The 20,750-nt window shown below is 40.5% G+C and overlaps 1 protein-coding gene across 3 annotated transcripts in view; it reads right to left on the reverse strand.

The window, feature by feature from the left end:
- Nucleotides 1-20,750, reverse strand: part of anln (anillin, actin binding protein) — a 113,019-nt gene that overhangs the window by 79,954 nt on the left and 12,315 nt on the right. For all 3 annotated transcript variants that reach the window (XM_068056683.1, XM_068056674.1, XM_068056667.1), the window contains exons 3-6: nt 17,808-18,062; nt 2,900-3,243; nt 1,014-1,245; nt 103-296 (exon numbers count right to left, since the gene is read on the reverse strand). In XM_068056683.1, coding sequence (XP_067912784.1) covers nt 103-296; nt 1,014-1,245; nt 2,900-3,243; nt 17,808-18,062 — 1,025 coding nt within the window. The remainder of the gene's footprint in view (nt 1-102; nt 297-1,013; nt 1,246-2,899; nt 3,244-17,807; nt 18,063-20,750) is intronic.

Raw genomic sequence — 20,750 nt, forward strand, 5'->3', positions numbered from 1 at the left:
CAGGTCTTTCTTTCTAAGAAGTAACAGAGATAGACCACATATCTTGAACTGTTTCTATCTAGGAGCCAAGAATGAATCCTGGGGTAAAGTTCAAGTTCAGACCTGTTTAAGCTGCTTGGTTAGATGTGCAGTAGCAGAAGGTTCGTGCTGTTTAAAAAGTCGCTCCTGAATTGCCTTTGTGCTGGGAGTAACATTTGGAGCTCTCTGTCCAGGAGTGGATGGAGCAGGGCTTGATACACTGTGCTGTTGACAACGCTCACCAAAACGTTCCAGGAAAGACTTGACCCCTGTACCACCTGTAATATATTTGGGGATTAAAGGAGCCATCTGTTACAATCCAATAAAAACTAGAATTCAACAGCAAGTGATAATGAGAAACTCAATTGTCCAAGTACGTGCGATATTCCAAATACTTTGCTTGTCTTTAAACTTAGTTTTTCTACAGTAATTTTGAACAAGAATAATTCAACAGCAAGTGCAGGAATCAAACTATTGAATATTCTTTTTTTTTTAAAAAAAAAGGTCCATGGTTGCACAGCATACATTTTCTTAAAAATACTTGATCACATTTTAGAAATTTGTAATACCAATCCTGAAGTTAACTACACTTGGAACAATATTAAAAAGGAAACTACTTTATTTAAATCAGCGTTGTAGCTTTCTTGTCCTCTTCCCCAACCGTCTGTATGGCACAGACTATGTTGAGCAATAGGTAAAGCCACTGGCCAGTGTCCTACAGATTGGAAGATCTCAGATATATGATCCCCAGTCTGTGCTTCTCAGCAAGGGGAGCAATTGGAGCATTCCAACTGGTTTACCCAAGATGGGAAAAGAATATTGGACGATCAATTTAAGTACAACAAACAATTATATTAGAAAACCATTTTAAAGTACTCAAGTGCAAAAGTGCATAATAAATTTGAGTTCTTTGAATTGCATAAATAAAAGGAAACTGGCTTCAGTAACTTTGTCATACTCACCCACATCCTAATATTGCTTGAGAAACAGCTTACCTGGAGTAGCTAGAATGTCTCTAGGCTGAACCTGGGCTGCCGACGCTTTGGTTAGTTGATCTCTGGACTGGGTCTGGTGCTGGGCAAATGCCCCATTCGCTGGTAATGATTTGGCATCAGTTTTCTTTGGACTAGGCTGGACTTTTTTCTCAACAGGTGCCCTTTCAGGTAGTGGTGTCTTGGGCTCTTCGGCTATTTTTGGACTTAGCACTTTGGGCAAATGAACTGCTCCCTGACAAAATAGATCAACCTGTACAAGTAAGCTCAGCAGAATTTATGTATATCCACAAATCTGACACTGCAAAAGCTATCAGAATTTTTCTTCAAAAAAAAAAGACAAATTGCTATTGCACCCAAATAATGCTATACTCGTTACTTCCAGAAATCAAGTTTTTGTAAGTGTTTGTTGATAAATTGATTTCCTTTCTTTTACTTAATTAAATTGGCTCAGTTGATAGCACTCCTGCTTCTAAGCCAGAGGGCTCTGGGTTCAAGTCCCACTCCTGGACTTGATGGCCACGGAAGGAGCATTCAAAACATGGCCTATTAGGTTGTTAATCAGCTTGAGAATCCTTCCAATATGCCACACTATTCTCCAAGGGAAAAAGAGAGTGTAAAGACATGAAAACGAACAAACTTAAATGAAGTTTCACATACCACAGCAGTCTCTGGGGACCTGTTATCAATCACTGAATCTGGCACTTTTTAGCCAAAAAGCCTCTAATTTTCCATTCCTGTGGTAAAGAACCAGTGCTTTGCTCATCAGTACAGAGGGGACTTGGAGCTAACTGTTGGGCATCGCTGAGTATCCACCGTACTTGATCACTCTAATGCATTGCATCAATGTCCACAAGTCATTATATTCTTTTAACACTAATAGAGTTCTGTCAGTGACTGATTTACCAAAGTCACCATGTAATTCAGCCCAGGTTTGAGAAGTTATTGGATATAAACGTGGGTGGCACAGTGGTTAGCACCGCAGCCTCACAGCTCCAGCGACCCAGGTTCAGTTCTGGGTACTGCCTGTGCGAAGTTTGCAAGTTCTTCTTGTGACCGCGTGGGATTCCACCGGGTGCTCCGGTTTCTTCCCACAGCCAAAGACTTGCAGGTTGATAGGTAAATTGGCCATTGTAAAATTGCCCCTAGTGTAGGTAGGTGGTAGGAGAATTGAGGGAAGGTGGCAGGGAATATGGGATTAAATGTAGGATTAGTATAAATGGTTGTTGGTCAGCACAGACTCGGCGGGCCGAAGGGCCTGTTTCAGTGCTGTATCACTAAACCTGGGAGCTACAAATCGGCTCTTAGTTGAACGTAAAAAAGCTAGGAATGTCACTCTTGATCAGTATCAAATGTTTCCTGTCAGAAAGTACAGATGTCAGCATCTGATAATGATAAATACAGGCTCAACAGTGGTGGCTAACCCAATCCCACTCATCCACAGTCAAATATCTGCAAATACTCCTGTTTTAAGCTCACATATTAAAAAAAAAGACCATTTATGGCAATGAATTGGAAGGCAGTGGTGCCTAAGGGACTGTATCGCAGCATATATGATAGTTATGCAGAAAATTCAAAGGGGGTGGGGAAGAAAGTAACCACAAAATGTTTCCTGTCCAAGACAACAAAAAGGTGACCGGTTTCATTCAAAAAAGATTCAAACAGTACAATAAAAAATTATCATGCAGGCATTAGCTAATACACCTCCACCCTTCCTTAAAGATACAACAAAGTACTTTGATTCAGCAGGGCAGCAGTTAAAGGCAAACTTCACAGGATTAGTAAATTAGAATATATTATATATATATTTTTAAAAACAAAAAATATGTTCTGAGAATCACAATTTACTATTAGGATTTGTGACAATTTTTTTAAAAAGCTTGACCTACCTGTGAGACAGTAAAGGCTGTTTCGTTAACTACGCTTTCGACAGATCTTGGAGGACTTCTTGTAGCTTGCTGTTTAATACTGCTACTGTCAGTAGCTGCCACTCTGTTTGCTGTCGAAGAGACTGGTAAACAAGCAGTACCAGGCTGTCCTGGCAGTTTGTTTTGCTTTATAGTCGGGTGGCTCAAGTCGTCGTCCCAGGAGCTAATTGTTGCGGCAAGGTTCGCAAAGCGTCCTCTCCTTCCAGCTGGAGTTGTAGACTCGACAGTGCTCACTGTCTGCTGTTGTGGAGGGGAAGATGGCTTCTGTGAGTGTACGGGCGATACATGCGAATCAATTTCGTTACCTGTTTATGAAGAAAACGCAAACTATGACAAACGGAATTCTTTGTCTGTTCAAATTCTATTTTATAATATAAGCAATTATTGAGCATTTGTTTTTAGTAGTGTATCCAAGCAGTAGTGTTTAGAATTTAATAAATGTTAAATAAAAATATTCTAGCAATTAGAGTTGGTATAATAAACAGAAATATTGAAACTCCGTTATGCTTAGAAGACTAGCTATTCAAATACCTTGTCAGTACAGTTGTATAACTAACATACCACCAGTGTTTAAAATACTTAAAAAGAGGAATGTTTCTGATGTAAACCATTGCTATTCAATTAACAAGTCAAGCCTTCTAGATCAGGAAATATATGCAATTTAAAGTAATTTCCTTAACTCCACAGAGACCTGTCATTTCAGGCCTCCAATGTGGGAGCTGCTCAGTTTTAAGCTGGAAGTACTCCTAGTAATTACCTTTTCCTTTAACCATTACAGTGCCAGCATCTAAAGTCAGCATTTTATTAATTAGTTCACAAACTGCGAAACCGAAAGACCAGCACAAGATCAAGGTAGCAATAAAGGTAATGATATCCGGGTATGGCAGGAAGGACAGTAATTGCAAACTTAGAGTGTGCCAGCAGATAGGGCGAGAGTTTACAAAAACTGTAAAAAAACTGAATTAAGGGCTCTGTATCTGAACGCCTGTACCATTTGCAATAAAACAGATGAATTTTTATTTGAGCTGTCAATTCATATGTATAATCCGGATAGCCATTACACAGACGTGGCAACAAGAAAACCAAAGCTGGGACCTGAATATCCAAGGGTAGACGACATTCAGGAAGGACAGGAAGCTGGGAAAAGGTGGTGGGATAGCTGTTAATTAAAGAGAGCATTAGTACTGTAGTGAGAGATGATCTTAGTTCTAAAGATCAAGATGTAGAATCAGTTTGGGTGGAACTAAGAAACAGCAAGGGTCAGAAAACATTGGTCAGAGTTGTTTAAAGGCCAAACAGCAGTGGTAATGTAAATCACAGTATAAATCAGGAAATTAGAGGTACGTGAAACAGGGGTAATATAGTAATCATGGGTGAGTTCAATCTACATATAGACTGGGTGAACCGAATTAGTACTAATTTCGTAAAGGATGAATTCTTGGAATGTACGTGAGATGGTTTTCTAGAGCAGTACATTGAGGAACCAACTAGGGAACAGACTAATTTAGATCAAGTATTGTGCAATGAAAAAGGACTTATTAATAACCTTATTGTAAATGAGCCTTTAGAAAAGAGTGACCATAGTTTAGAACAAAAATACATTCCTTTAATGCACAAAAACCTAGCAAGGAAAGTGTGCCGACCGTGGCTAACGAAAGGAATCAAGGATTGAATTAAACCAAAGGAAGAGGTATATAAAGTAGCCAAATAAAAGGTAAGCCTGAGGATTGGGAGCATTTTAGAACTCAGAAAAGAAGGACCAAGAAAAAGATTAAGAAAGGGAAAACAGAATGAGAGTAAACTAGCGGGAAACATAAAAAATGGACCGTTAAAGCTTCTATAGGTATGTAAAAAGAAAAAGATTAGCTAAAACAAATATGGGCCCATTACAAGTGGAGTCAGGAGAATTTATAATGGGGATTAAGGAAATGGCAGAGAAACTAACCATATACTTCATGTCTATCTTCACGGAGGAAAATACTAAAAACCTCCCAGAAATAATGGTGAATCAAAGGACTAATGTAAATGAGGAACTGAAAGATATTATTAGTAAAAAAAAAAGTACTACAGAAATTAAGGGGACTTAAGGTACATAAATCCCCTGGACCTAATGATCTACAACCAGAGTGTTGAAAGAAGTGGCAGTAGAGATAGTAGATGCATTGGTGGCTATCTTTCAAAATTCTATAGGCTCTGGAACGGTTCCTGCAGATTGGAAAGCGGCAATTGTAACTCCACTATTTAAGAAAGGAGGGAGAGAAAACGGGAACTACAGATCTGTTAGTCCAACATCAGTCATATGCTAGAATCTATAATAAAGGACGTGATAACAGGACACTTGGAAAATAATAGCAGGCAGGATTGGGCAGAGTCAACATGGATTTATGAAAGGGAAAACATGTTTAATAAACTTGTTGGAGATTTTTGAAGAAATAACAAGCAGAATAGAGAATGGGGAACCGGTGGATGTGGTACATTTAGATTTTCAGAAAGCTTTTGATAAGATCCCACAGAAGACGTTAGTAAACAAAATTACAGCATATGGGATTGAGGGGGAATATACTGGCATGGATTGAGAACTGGTCAACGGACATAAAAAGAGAGTAGGAATAAATTGGTCATTTTCAGGTTGGCAGGCTGTGACTAGTGGGGTACCGCAAGGATCAGTACTTGGGCCCCAGCCATTCATAATCTATATCAATGATTTGGATGTGGGGATTAAATATATTTCCAAGTTTGCAGATGACACAAAACTAGGTGGAAGTGAGAATTGTGAAGAGGATGCAAAATGTTTCAAGGGGATTTGGAAAGGCTAAGTGAGTGGGCAAAAATTTGCCAGATGGAATACAATGTGGAGAAATGTGAGGTTATCCATTTTGGTAGGAAAAACAGAAATACACAGTCTCTCTTAAATGGAGAGAGGCTGGGAAGTGTTGAACTTCAAAGGGATTTGGATGTCCTTGTTAATGTGTTACTGAAAGCTAATTTGCAGATACGGCAAGCAATTAAGAAGGTAAATTGTATGCTGGCCCTCGTTACAAGAAGATTTGAGTATAGGAGTAAAGATGTCTTACTGCAATTATATAGAGCCTCGATGAGACCCTGGTGTGCAGTTTTGGTCTCCTTACCCAAGGAAAGATATACTTACCATAGAGGGAGTACAACAAAGGTTCACCAAACTAATTCCTGGGATGGAGGGATTGTCCTATGAGGAAAAATTAAATAGACTGGGCCTTTATTGTGTTGAGTTTAGAAGAATGAGAGGTGATCTCATTCAAGCATGCAACTTTTTTTATATATAAACAGGGCTCGACAGGGTAGATGCAGGAAGGATGTTTACCCTGGCTGGGGAGTCTAGAACCATGGGACACAGTTTCAGAAATAAAGGGCAGGCCATTTAGGACTGAGGTGAGGAGGAATTTCCTCATTCAGAGAATCATAGAAACCTTATGGCACAGAAAGAGGCCACTTGGCCCATCATGTCTGCCACCCGGCCCATCATGTCTGCCACCCAGCCTAATCCCATCTTCCAGAATTTGGTCCAGAGTCCAGTAGATTATGGCACCAGAGGTGCATATTTAGACACCTTTTAAATGAGTTGAGGGTTTCTGCCTCTACTACCCCTTCAGGCAAATGAGTTCCAGACCTCTACCACCTTCTGGGTGAAAAAAATATTTTCCTCACTTCCCCTCTAATTTTTCTACCAATCCTTTTAAATCTATGCCCCCTAGTCAATGACCTCTCTGCAAAGGTAAATAGGCCCTTCACATTAACTCTATTCAGGCCTCTCAAAATTTTGTACATTTCAATCAGATCTCCCCTCAGCCTTCTCTGTTCCAAGAAGAACAGTCCTAGTCTATCCAATCTTTTCTCATAGCTGCATTTTTCCAGTCCTGGCAACATCCTCGTAAATCTCCTCTGTACCTTCTCTAGTGCAATTACATCCTTTCTGTAATGAGGTGACCAGAACTGCACACAGTACTCAAGTTGTGGCCTAACTAATGACTTGTACAGTTCCAGCATAAGCTGCTTGCTCTTATATTCTATACCTTGGCTAATAAAGGAACGGGTTCCAAATGCCTTAATCACCTTATTGAGGTGGTGAAAGTTTGAAATTCTCTGCCCCAGAAGGCTATGGAGGCTCAGTCATTGAGTACGTTAAAGAACGAGATCGATAGATTTTTACATATTGTTACGACCACAGCGGGAGCAATGCACTGTTAATTCAGTCCTGTCGCTCCACAGGTCACAGACCATTTCTTTAAGCTTTTCAAATAGGAAGTGCAGCCAAATTGAACATTCTAGTATCTCCCGAATGAAGCGGACCAAACCAGGTATCTTTAGATAACAAATTAGACGTTGATTTAAAAAAAACCTAAAATCTTAAACACCAAGATGTCTAAAGACCTTATAACTTATTTAAAAATCTAATTCCCACATTCACATACATACATATACAAAAGTTAACAATGGTTCGGTTTTACATTAGCTGGCCATTCAGAACAAAATAAATAAAGTCTTGGCAAGTTGTGTTCCTGACGAATGGAGTCTTCCAATGTAGAAAGTCAAAGGTTGCTTGAAGTCTTCACAGTGGTCCGATGGGGAAAAAAAAGGCCCTTCAAAGATAGGAATTCAGCAGTTCGGCTATTGGAGTATTAAACTGTCCCTTCAGTGATAAACAGCAAATACCGATAATTTGGTAAGAAAGAAAAGTTTTTTTTACATTTTTCTTAGGGAAAAAATTCGGCTTGAAGCTTTGTAGAATTTTGAGAGTGTAACAGAGCTTCTTCAGTTCAAATCGTCTTAGAACTCTCAGCTTAAAATCAGTCTTTTCCAGCAAGTTTAAAGTCAAACTGCAACATTGACTCACGTGACCTCTCTCTCCTGCTGCTGTTGCTTGGCAACCAGAATGCAACTGGCAGTCTGAGTCTCTGGAACTTTCTGTCTTAAAGGTGCATTGATCTTTTTACAGTCTTAAAAGCACACACAATATTTGTAAGGAGAAAAAAAACCAAGACCGTGACAATATTAAAACATCTAGGGATATGGGATAGTGCAGGAAACAGTGTTGAAGTAGATCAGCCACGATCTGATTGAATGGCAGAGTGGGATCGAACGGCAGAATGGCCTTCTCCTGCTACTATTTCTTACGTTCTTATGTTAAGATCCATTACAGAAATAATACCACTGAAAGCCAGTAGTCTCACGTTATTGTAATAAATGATTAAACAATTCTACATTTGGAAAGCTGTTCTATCTCATCCCAATTTATTATATTTGTACTATATTTAACTATTAACTTCTTTAATTTTAGTTTTTTTAATTTTTAAAATGTTGAGAAAAAGCTGATATTTTTCTTGGCTTCCAATAAATCCACCACCTTTTCTGTAAAATGGACATATGCAAGTAAAATTCAATTCTGATCGCTTAAAAACTTAGTTTCAAAAGGCTAAATTTCTGTCTGATTAAAATTAAACTTACTTCACCGAATCAAACTTTTGACATTTCTCAGGCTGCCAAGTATCCAACAAGTCAGCCAAGGAGAGCAGACATACAAAAATGCATTATCTCAAGTGACTCAAGCAAACTGTAGCAACACTGCTCATATTATATACATGCCTTAGCTTTGAGTGTGTTTCGGCCCCCTTCAAATATCCCACCTACAAATCTGATTTAATAAGTTCTCTGCAGAGTTCTGCAAGTAATTAACTTGCTCAGTGAAAAGCACACAAATGCACGCCAAAATATTCCTTTGGAGCACATGCACTCCACTGATTGGCTTGCTGTATTTGTATTTTTTTTGATACTTTATTACCCAATATTTGAAACAAAAGCAGATATCCGCCAGTCCAATAGTATCAATACCAATGATGCAAACCAGACTGTTAGCTGAGCACATCCACAACATCACTTGATATGAAACAAATAGCATGCCCCAAGTTCCACTACGAATATACAGATATATTCTTCAAAACATTGATTCCTAAGTTTTCTCTTCATAAAAACAGAAAACAATTTGTCTTTTAGTCGCTGTAGTTTTATATTCCTCGAACTAATTTTTGCTGAAACATCAAAAATGCAGGCAAGGGGAAAGGAAGTATTAAACGTATGAAAGGAGAATTCCAGGCCTTCACATTCAGGAGTTTAAAATCTAGGGCATTGAGTTACAGTTTATCTGCAAGCATGAGGTCAGTTTCCACACATATGTGACCATACCCTCCCCACTTTCAACCTTAGTTATACATCTGCTGCTGCACTGTCTGACTGCCTGACATCAAGTCATGGCCAAAACTTTCTGCAGCACAACACTGGAAAGTCCAATGCCATCTTGTTTGGCTACCACCAGAAACTCTGTGGTTTAGTCCCTGATCCCAACCCCTCCCATGGTTGCCTGCTCAAACTCAAGTTGCATAATAGGACCTTGGTTTGACCTGAGCTGATGTTTAAGCTCCACACCCAATCATACTTCCAGCCCTGAAAGATCACCTATGTCCATCCGCACCACACCTCTCCAGAGCCACTGAAATCTGCTATGAAATAAAAGATTTTCAAACCACATGGAGTAAGGGGTGCAAAGAGAGGAGACTTCACCTGAGTGACTCGCAGTCAGAGTGTGAAGGTGGTAATTGGGTTCACATGGGAATTCGGTGTAGAGGGGGAAAGAGGTGCTCCTTTTTCAGCCTCCTGTAGCTGTACAAGATGCAAGTTGCTTCCCAGAAATATAGAGGACAACCTTGAGACAGAGACATCTCAGGAAAACTGTAAGGTGAATGGTTGGTGAGTAACTGCTGTTAGGGAGTATCTGTAAATAGCTAAGTTGCTGCACTGCTGTTAGAGTTCATGTGTTAATAGCTGGAAATTGGAACTATGTAAAGTAAAAATTAAAATTTAAGTATCTACCTTCTGATTGAGGTATGCAAGCAGAAGGGAAGTAAGAAGCTGGGTCTACTGTTTTGTTTCATTTTTTAAGCAGTAGGGTTCATTGTATTACCAAGGTTTAAATTAGTCAAGTAAGTGCTGGTGAGGAGAGGCATTAATTTTTAAAAATTAAGAAAATAGTTAATTACAACACAATCAGTATGGCAGGGCAGGTGATGTGGTACAGCTGCAGCATGTGGGAGCTTGTGGAAACCAGTGTGATCCACAGAAACCATATTTGCAGCAAGTGTCAATGGCTCGAGGAGCTTTGGCTCAGAGTAGATGAGCTGGAAGCCAAGCTACAGATACTGGAATGCATCAGGGAGGGGGAAAGTTAGCTGGACACTTTGTTCCAGAAGGTAGTCACACCCCACAGGATAACATCTTCGGATTTGGTCAGTAGTCAGGGCCAGAAGGGTGTGACTGAGAGTGAGGCAGGTAAAGGGATTGAGAAGGCAAAAGTGGAGGAACCTCAGCCCTTGCAACTGTCCAACAGGTGTGATGTCTTTTCAGCTTGTATGGATGAGGGCGAGGCTGCAGGTTAGATGAGCAAACTGATCATGACACCACGGTACAAGAATCCAGTCAAGCAGGGGGAGTAAATAGGAAATAGTGATAGTAGGAGATAGTATAGTCAGGGGGATATAGACACAGTTCTCTGCCGCCAAGAGCTAGAGTCCAGAAGGCTGTGTTGCCTGCCCAGTGCCAGAGTTCGGGACATCTGCTCAGGGCTGGAGAGGAACTTGCAGTGGGAGGGGGAAGATCCAATTGTTGTGGTCCACGTGGGTATCAATGACAGATAAGACTAGGAAAGAGATTCTACATAGGGAGCATGAGCAGCTAGGGGCTAAATTAAAAAGCAGAACCTCAAAGGTAATAATTGTTGGATTATTACCTGAACCATGAGCAAATTGGTGGAGTAAATAAAAATTGAGAAGCGAATGCATGGCTTAAAAACTGGCATGGTAGAAATGTGTTTTGATTTGTGGGCACTGGCACCTGTACTGGGAAAGTGGGAGCGTCTTCACCTGAACCATGCTGGGACTAGTGTTCTGGTGAGTCGTATAACTGGAGCGGTAGAGAGGACTTTAAACTAAATAGTGGGGGGGAAGGGATCACATGAGAGATGTGGTAAAGCAAGGTAATAAAGCAGGGTCGCGATTTGGGTAATGATAACCAGACTGTGGCAGGAAGGGACAGAACACACAAACGCAAGACTGCACCAAAGATAAGGCCAAAGATTGCAGAAACGGTAAAAAGACAGAGTTAAAGGCTCTGTATCTGAATGTGTGGAGCATTCATAACCAAATGGATGAATTGTTAGCACAGATAGAAATAAATATTTATGAACTGATAGCCATTACAGACATGGTTGCAAGGTGACCACAGCTGGGACCTGAATATTGAAGGGTATTCGACATTTCAAAAAGGCAGGAAGCTAGGAAAAAGTGGTGGGGTAGCTCTGTTAATTAAGGATGTCGTTAATACAATAGCGAGAGATGACCTTAGCTCGGAAGAGCACGATGTAGAATCAGTCTGGGTAGAGATAAGAAATAGGAAAGGTAAGAATGTACTTGGAGTAGTCTCTAGGCCCCTAACTGTTGCCACACTGTAGGAGACAGCACACAGGAAGAAATAGGGCATATAAGAAAGAAGGTACCACAATAGTCATGGGTAACTTTAATCTACATGTAGATTGGGCAAATCAGATTGGCAAAGGTAGCCTGGAAAATGGGTTCATAAGAGTGTATTCTGGACAATTTCTTAGAGGAATACATTCTAGAGCCAACTAGGGAGCAGGCTATTCCAGATCTTGTAACGTGCAATGAGACAGGATTAAAATCAATAACCTCATAGTAAAGGAGCCTCTAGGCAACAGCAATCATAACATGAATTTTATGTTCAGTTTAAAAGGGAGAAGTGTGGGTCTATGACTAGTGTTTTAAACCTAAATAAAGGGTAATTACAAGGGTACAAAGACAGAGCTCGCTAAAGTGAACTGGGAAACTAGGTTAAAAGGTAGGACAGTAGAGATGCAGTGGCAGTCTTTTAAGGAGATATTAAATAACGTTCAGCAAAGATTTATCCCAGTAAGATAGGAAGATTCTTTGAGAAGGATGCATCATCTGTGGCTAAATAAAGTTAGGGATAGTATCAAATTAAAAGAAACACTGCACAAATCTGCAAAGATTTAGTGGTAGGTCAGATTTTAAGAACCAACAAAGAGTGATAAAAAAAAAATTAAGATGGAGAAAGTAGAGCATGACAGAAAGCTAGCGAGTAATATAAAAAGAGTTTCTACAAGTATTTAAATAGGACAAGAGTAACTAAAGGAGTGTTAGTCCTCTAGAGTGTCAGCCTGGGGATCTGTTAATAGAAAACAATGAAACGGCGGCAGTGTTGAACAGGTATTTTGTGTCTGTTTTCACTGTAGAAGACTTTAAAAAAAACCTACCAAAGATACTTAAAAATCAAGAGATGAGAGGGAGGGAGGAACTTAAAACGATCACCATCACCAGGGAAAAGGTGCTGGAAAAACTATTAGACCTAAAGGCTGACAAGTCCCCAGGACCAGATGATCTGCATCCTAGGGTCTGAAAAGATGTGGCAGATTCTGGATGGGCCCCAGTGGCATGGAAAATAGCAAATGCAATGCCTTTATTGATGAAAGGAAGGAGACAGAAAGAGGAAACTATAAGCGAGTTAGCCTAACATCTGTCATAGGGAAATTACTAGAATCCATTATTAAGCAGGTTATGACAAGGTGAGAAAGGAGTCTGGGGGTTCCCTCTCAGCCTTTTCCTGGTTTGGCCATAACAGAGTTTAATTTTTAAAACACCGTGTTATTAGCTTCCCCCTCTTCACTGCTCTCCAATTGTAATGGCAAAGAAATCAACCAGACAGGTTTTCTTAGATTTAAACAAGAAAGGTGTACTTTTATTAACTGTAAACCTCTAATTCGGTTAAAGCTACTAAAAATACGCAACGCGACCCCGCTAGCATGCATACACGAAAAACACACATGCAGATAGAGACAAAAAAAGGAGAAAGAATCAAGGGAAAAGGTTTGAAGCAATTGCTGGAGTTCATTTACTGTCTTTTGAGTTTGATGTAAAGTCTTTGCAGTTTGATCTTGCCGTCTCGTTGGGGCCCAGTACACTCTTTCAAACTTGTTTCGATGGTTTTCTGTCTTGAAATCCCGTTGCAGTTTCTTCTCTTTGAGAGAGATAGCGAGACAGAGAGATGCTGTCTTCCTGCAAGTTCAGTTTAGTTTAGTTTAGAGATACAGCACCGAAACAGGCCCTTCGGCCCACCGAGTCTGTACCGACCATCAACCACCTATTTTATACTAATCCTACACTAATTCCACATTACTACCACATCCCCACCTGTCCCTATATTTCCCTACCACCTACCTATACTAGGGGCAATTTATAAAGGCCAATTAACCTATCAACCAGCAAGTCTTTGGCATGTGGGAGGAAACCGGAGCACCCGGAAGAAACCCACGCAGACACAGGGAGAACTTGCAAACTCCACACAGGCAGTACCCAGAATTGAACCCGGGTCGCTGGAGCTGTGAGGCTGCAGTGCTAACCACTGCGCCGCCCACAGTTGTAGTCTGATCTCAACCTGTTCAGTGAACACAATTCAACCCAATCCTAGGCCAGCAGGCCAGTCATGTGACCAGCTCTTTTTTCAGGACAACCTGCCCGGCGAGGTTTTGTGGATTTTTTTCAATCTTAGTAGACATCCACAGTAGGGAGCTGAAATGCTCTTCACACCTTCAATGTCTTTTGATCAAAATCCATTTGGTTAATTGAATCAGGAAGCAGTTCCATTGTCTTCTCCAGGCAACTGTCTCTTAGAATGCAAATGTTTCCAGCCACTGTCCTTTTAGAATGCAGGTGCAGCCATGCTTTCAGTCCATTAAGAGTTTAAAATTAATGTTCCATATGACGAAATAAAAATGCCTCATTCTTGGCAGGTATGGTTTTCATCACACAGGATACTTTAAAAATCCTAATAGGATCAGAGTCAACATGGTTTTGTGGAAAGGAAATAGTGTTTAACTAATTTATTAGAATTTTTGAGGAAATAACAACAAGGTGGATAAAGGTGAACCTGTAGATGTGGTGTACTGGGATTGCCAAAAGACATTTGATAAGGTGCCACATCAAAGGTTATTACACACGATAAGATCACATGGTGTAGGGGTAACATATTACTATGGATAAAGGACTGGCTAGCTAACAGGAAGGAGAGAGTAGGGATAAATGAGTTTTTTTTCCCGGCTTGACAAGCTGTAACTAGTGGAGTGCCACAGGGATCAGTGCTGGGGCCTGAACTATTTACAACCTGTATCAATGACTTGGATGAAGGGACTAAATGCATGGTAGCTAAATTTGCCGATGACATCAAGATAGGAAGGAAAGTAAGGCGTCAAGAGGTTAAGAGTCTATAAAAAAGGATATAGATAGGTTAAATGAGCAGGCACAAATTTGACAGATGGAGTATAATGTGGGAAAATGTGAACTTGTCCACTTTGGCAGGAAGAACAGAAAAGCTGTATATTATTTAAATGGACAGAGATTGCAGAACTTGGTGGTACAGAGGGATCTGAGTGGGGATCCTGGTACATGAATCACAAAAGGTTAGTATGCAGGTACAGCAAGTGATTGGGAAAGCAAATGGAATATTGATGATTATTGCAAGGGGAATAAAGTACTAAAGTAGGTAAGTTTTACTGCAGCTGTACAGGATCTTGGTGAGACCACATCTGGACTACTGTGCATAATTTTGGTTTCCTTATTTGAAAGAGGATATAATTGCATTTGAAGCAGTTCAGAGAAGGTTCACTCAACTAATTCTGGGAATGGAGGGCTTATCTTATTAAGAAATATTGAACAGGTTGGGTCTATACCCATTAGAGTTTAGAATAATGAAAGGTGATCTTATTGAAACATATAAGATCTTGAGGGGACTTGATAAAGTGGATACCGGGAGGATGTTACAGCTAAATCAGCCATGATCTTATCAAATGGCAGAGCAGGCTTGAAGGGCCAAATGGCATGCTCCTAACTCTTATGTTCTTATGCAAAAGCAAAATACTATGAATGCTGGAAATCTGAAATAAAAACAGAAAGTGCCAGAAATACTCAGCAGGTCTGGCAGCGTCTGTGGAGAGAAAAACAGAGTTGACGTTTCGAGTTCGATATGATTCTTCTTTAGAAATCTGCTGTTTTTCAGTTCCAGATTCAATTTTTCCAGCTCTCTTCTTCAGCAGCCTAGTAAGCTCTGAACCTACATGAACTCTAACGCAACCAGAATTCCACTGCCCATTTTATGGGAACACCAGCACCTCCAAATTCGCCTACAGGTCACACACCATCTCAGTTTGGACATACATCGCCGCTCCTTCATTATCACTGGGTCAAAGTCCTGGAACTTCATATATAGCAACACTGAGTACCTTTTCCACTGCAGTGGTTCAAGAGGCAGCTCACCACCACCTTCTCACAGGCAACTAGGGGACGAACAATACTTGCCCACCTTACTAGCGATGCCCATATCCCAAGAATTAATTAACAAAAAAATATGCACAAAATACCACTTACCCATCATTCATCCTCACCAATCCCTACCGACAACCTGTGCTGCTAACCCCAGTCCACTGTCTTCAAAATGTTAATCACAGTCTACAAATCTCTCTATCCCCTTGCTTTCACCCATCTCTGCCAGCCCTGTGCCACTGCTTGCCACCTTCAGCTGTAGCTCTGGCTTGTGCATTCAACCTCGTTCCACTCTGCCAGATGCCAAAGCCTTCAGCCATTTTGCTCTAAAATGCTCCCTTAAGCTTGCCATCCCCTAACCATTCATCTTCAAAAGTACCCTTAAAACTCAACTCTTAACCAGCATCTTCAAATTCGTCTGCAAATTACTCTCCTACTTCAGCTCAGATTGGATCTTCAACTGTGAAATACCTTGGGATGTTTTGCTACATTAAAGGTGCTCTATAAATGCAAGTGGCAATTGCTGCTGCTGTAAAAAGGCTAACATTTTTAGGTTGGGTGATCAGACCATTTACTACAGTACACATCTGAACTGCAAGTACTTAACTCTTAGCATCACAATCAAATAGAAATAACAGTTTTAACCAGTTGGCTCTTTCAAGTTTCTGCTACTAATGTTGACCAAATTAACGATGAGTGTAATCAGTCATTATCAAATGGCCTTCATAGCTTTAAAAAGATGCATTATTTTTCACATAGTATCATGGTACATTGTGGAACACAAACAATGCCACAGTGTGCCAAGATGTAAACTTGATCCTCAGTCAGATGTGTACTATCTGTGGACTGAAACCAGGAGAAAATCCTCACCAGGTTATTGCTGCCTATGCTTGCTTGCTCCCCAACTTCCAGCCAAGCAATGATCATCCCTTCTGTCATTGTGCCTTTGTTCTTTAGCATTCTCCCTTACATTGCCCTTGCTAGCTCTCTTCAACCATGAGCATAGTTCTTTTTGCACTCCCACCCCTGCTGCGGTAATCTCAAAAGGTGATCACTCCAAATTCCTCTTTGTAAAGATTTCAATCATTCTCCTACTCGAGGGATACCATGAAAAAGTGCAAACTGTTGTCGTATCATTGTCCGCTACTATTGTTACTACGAACAGTGTCCTCTAGTGTTCAAAATCATTCATTGCTACCTTTAAAAAAAAGGGTATTGTCATATTATTGCCATGCTGATTTTCAATTTAGAAACTTGTAAAGTTGCTTCCGTTTTGGAGCCATTCGTCATCTCTCTTGCCTGCAACTTTACACATATGCATCAAAAAATAACCTTTTCTCATCTATGACTTTTCTTGTTGCGTTATTTGGAGAGAATTAAGAGAATTAGTTGCAGTGATTATATCATAATTGATCAGTATGTGGTGCTTTAAACTAGCCAAAGGGTCATGGGGTTAAAAGCTGACTCTAGAGTCTTGAATGCAACTTTTAAGTCTGGCACATCAGTGCAATACTGAAGGAGTGCTGCACTGTCAAAGGTGCCATCTTTTTATGAGACATAGGTGGATGTAAAAGATCCCATATAACTATTTTTTTTTTAAAAAAGCAAGTGAGTTCTTCTGGTATCCTAGCCAACATCTATCCCTCAACCAACACCCAAGGAGAGATTGAATGTCATTTATGCAAACTTACTGTGTGCAAATTGGCTACCTCATTTCCTATATTACAGGGACTACACTTCAAAAGTACTTCTTCTGCTTGTAAAACACTTTGTGATGTTCCAAGATCATGAAAGGCACTATATCAATGCTAGTTCTTTCTTCCTTTAATATAGGACCAGGACACACCAAATGAAGTACAGGTATGTCCTTTAATAATATTTAGGATTATGAGACACTAAGTATTTCCCCTTCAAATTCATTATTAGACCATTAAATTTGAACATCGCAGTCTGGACTACTAGGTTAGAGTTTCAAAGGCAAGTACATTATTACTTTAAACATAAGTAAAGGCTATTTGAATTCTTGGATTTTCTTCTGTGGGAGGAAAAGAAAAGCTGCCAATATTATACATCAATGACTTTCCACGACCCTTAAGCTCTGGATTTCCCTACCTCAACCTCTCTCCTCCTTTAAAATGCTCCTTAAAACCTACATCTTTGATCAAATTTTTGGTCACCGCTCACATTATCTCCTTATGTGGCTCAGTCAAATTTTGTTTGATTACACTCCTGTGAAGCACCTCGAGATGATTTAATACATTAAAAGGTGTGAAGTAAAATGCAAGTTGTTGTTGGAAGATTAAGACAGAAAAGGCCAATTGCTCTCCATTTCCACTGCAGTAGAGCAATTTTGAATGAAACATTGTTTTAAAAGAAAAAGCAAGAAATAAATCACATTGAAATATACAATCACATTCTAACCAACAATTAAATCATACCATCAGTATCCCATTGGCGTCTTTGTTCTGCCAGTCTTTGCATCCGGTTCTTCACAGAGGCAGCTGGGAGAGTATTTTGGTTCATCTTTTGCTCTTCCTGAACCCCAAATAATCCAACATGTTGACATGGAGGAGGTTGTGCAACAGAAGTAAATGCAGGAGTTCCTGGCTCTTTGTTCTCTGCTGCAGGAACTGGGGTTTCCATTTTATCTGAACAGCGTCTTTTGGAAGGAGAAGGTTTGTTCGATATTTTTGCTACATACAACAAAACAGATTCTTAGTATGGCTGCAAAATAACGTGGAGGAATCCTGACACTTAAGGAGAGAATATATACTATAAATTGAGGGGGGGAAATACATTGCAGTATGACATAAAATTTAGGGATTTAAAATTGTGATTTACACTTAAGTGCTTTAAAACACATTTGTTTTATTACTGCTTTTCATCCACTCTGATGCCATTTTTTCTGTCATTGTGCCCATGCCCTCTGGAATCCTCTCCCAAAACCACTTCACCTTGCTACCTTCTCCCATCTTCAAATTCCTCTTAAGAACTCTCCCTCCCTGTGGCGGAACTGCCCACCCTTGGTAATATTACCACACAGTACAGCACCATTTTGTTTGAACACAATTTGTTTAATTATAAATATTGGTCAAAAGGAGTTTCATGTCTTAATGCAGAAGCTGTAAATACTGGCAACATTTTAAGTACCATCACTCAAAGTATGTGTTTTACTACATGGTACCTCTCCCAACAATCGACAAAAAAGCTTTGGTTCACTCCCCACTTCAGACCACCACAACAAAGTTATCAACGTTTACCCTTTATGCCAGCAAACAGTTCTAATCATAGTTATTTAGCTTGATCCCATCTCCCTGCAACTCCTTTACCTTTCACCCACCTATCCAATCTAATCATTCATGTTGACAGTTTCTGTCTCAACCATTGACCTCGGAAGTGAATTCCATATCTTTACAACCTGGTTAAAAAAAAAATTCTCCTACTTTGTGTTCTAAATCCCTTACATTTAATCTTCTATCCATGGCCCCTTGCTCTTGATCACTCAACCACTGGAAACAATCTGTTTCTATCTACTCTGTCCTACCCCTTTATCGTGTTAAACACTTCCATCATATTGCCCCAGAATCTTTGTTGTTCTAATCAAAAAAGCCCTAGGTTTAAGTCTTTCTTCGTATTTGTGTTTCCTCATACCAAGCAACATCTTAGTGAATGAATCTGTGTTGTATCCTCGTTAAAAGGTGGCCAGGCATCAGGGGTAGAGTACTTTGTGGCTAAATAGACATCCTGCCATGCTGCAGTACACTGCATCAACATGTTATGCCATTAAATATAACAGCACATCAGAGCTTACCGAGCTCAAAAAATGGCAGCCCGCCCGTTCAGGCCACATGCAAAAGAGCGCAGCGACTCATTTAAATAGCCGGGGTGGACTGACACCCCAATCTTGTGGAGGGGGCAGGCTTCTCATCCCCAGCAATGGCTTCAGCTGCCTGTGCGCAGGCGCTGGCGATATTTGTAAAGGGCAGCCAGCCCTGCCATTCAATTTAAATTTTTAAAGTCCTACCCCACAAAATTAAATACATTTTTACCCTCCCCTTTCCCACCCCCTCATAACAATTACAATTTGCCCTTACCCTCCCAAAACACTTCTCTTTGACGTTTGACCTTACCCCCCACCAAACTGCACAAAGTTTATGGTTCAACCCTTCCCACCATCCTCTACACCCATTATGTATATTTGACCCCATATTCCCCACCCCTCCCACACTGACAAACTTGCCTCCCACACCTCCCCCCAGTGTGGCGCCGCATTTCCCCAACGGGGATCTGAAGGCGCAGGAATGCCAGGTGCCTCGCCGAGATTGCAGCGGGCTCTCAAGATCACAAGTAAGTCTACGTTAATTTGTTAATTTTATTCATTTGAATATTTAAATTGTGGTCCCGTCACCCAGTGGCTTGGGGGCCGCCACAGAGCCTCGCTGCCGCCGAGGGATCGGGCCGATCCCTCTCGGCACCGAGGTATGTGGCGGCCTCATCCAGAGCCATCTTCAGGCACCCTCTGCCACAGAACCCAATGCCTGGCGAAGAGCAAAATCCAGCCCAAATATACCAGTCAACTGGCTTAGAGCTCAAGAGGCACAATTTCAACTAGAAAGATACATCTGTAGGAGCTACAATAGGGCTCTTTGTTTAATTCAGAACCACACTTGGGAGATTTAATGACAAACTGCATTGGGTTTCTAAGCTCAATGTAAATTAGTAACAGTAGTGGCCCAACACTGATCCCTAGGATTCCCCACTCAGCTTTTCTCCCACTGACTCGAATCTTAAAGCAAGTACCAAATGTCATCTGTCATACAGTCATAGAGAGATACAGCACTGAAACAGGCCCTTCGGCCCACCGAGTCTGTGCCGACCATCAACCACCCATTTATACTAAGCCTACATTAATCCCATATTCCCTACCACCTACCTACACTAGGGGCAATTTACAATGGCCAATTTACCTATCAACCTGCAAGTCTTTCCTCTTAATAAGTATTCCTTGAGTGGTAAAATATGATGCAATGATATAGCAGGAGATAGGATTATAAAAAAAAATAAGCATTTTAAATTAATGTCCAATCCTCCACCTGTGAGTAACCCGAATGAACACTAAAAATGCTTATATACTTATACTATACACCATGTACAACTTTCATTGGTGTACATGTCAGTTTCTTCGTAAATTAAATATTTATTGATATGCAAAACCTTTAAAAACGTGGCTACCAGTGCCTGTGCGACAGAGAAAATTAGCACAGTTCCCTTGCCGGCAGTTTTGTGGGTGGGACCTGATCCACTAAACCATGAAACAACCAAGATTACAGAAACTTGAGTGCAGGGGTTTTTGGGCATAATTGATTTACATTTTGAATTCC

Source organism: Heterodontus francisci, chromosome 2 (genome assembly GCF_036365525.1).
Source record: "Heterodontus francisci isolate sHetFra1 chromosome 2, sHetFra1.hap1, whole genome shotgun sequence".
Classification (NCBI taxonomy): Eukaryota; Metazoa; Chordata; class Chondrichthyes; order Heterodontiformes; family Heterodontidae; genus Heterodontus; species Heterodontus francisci.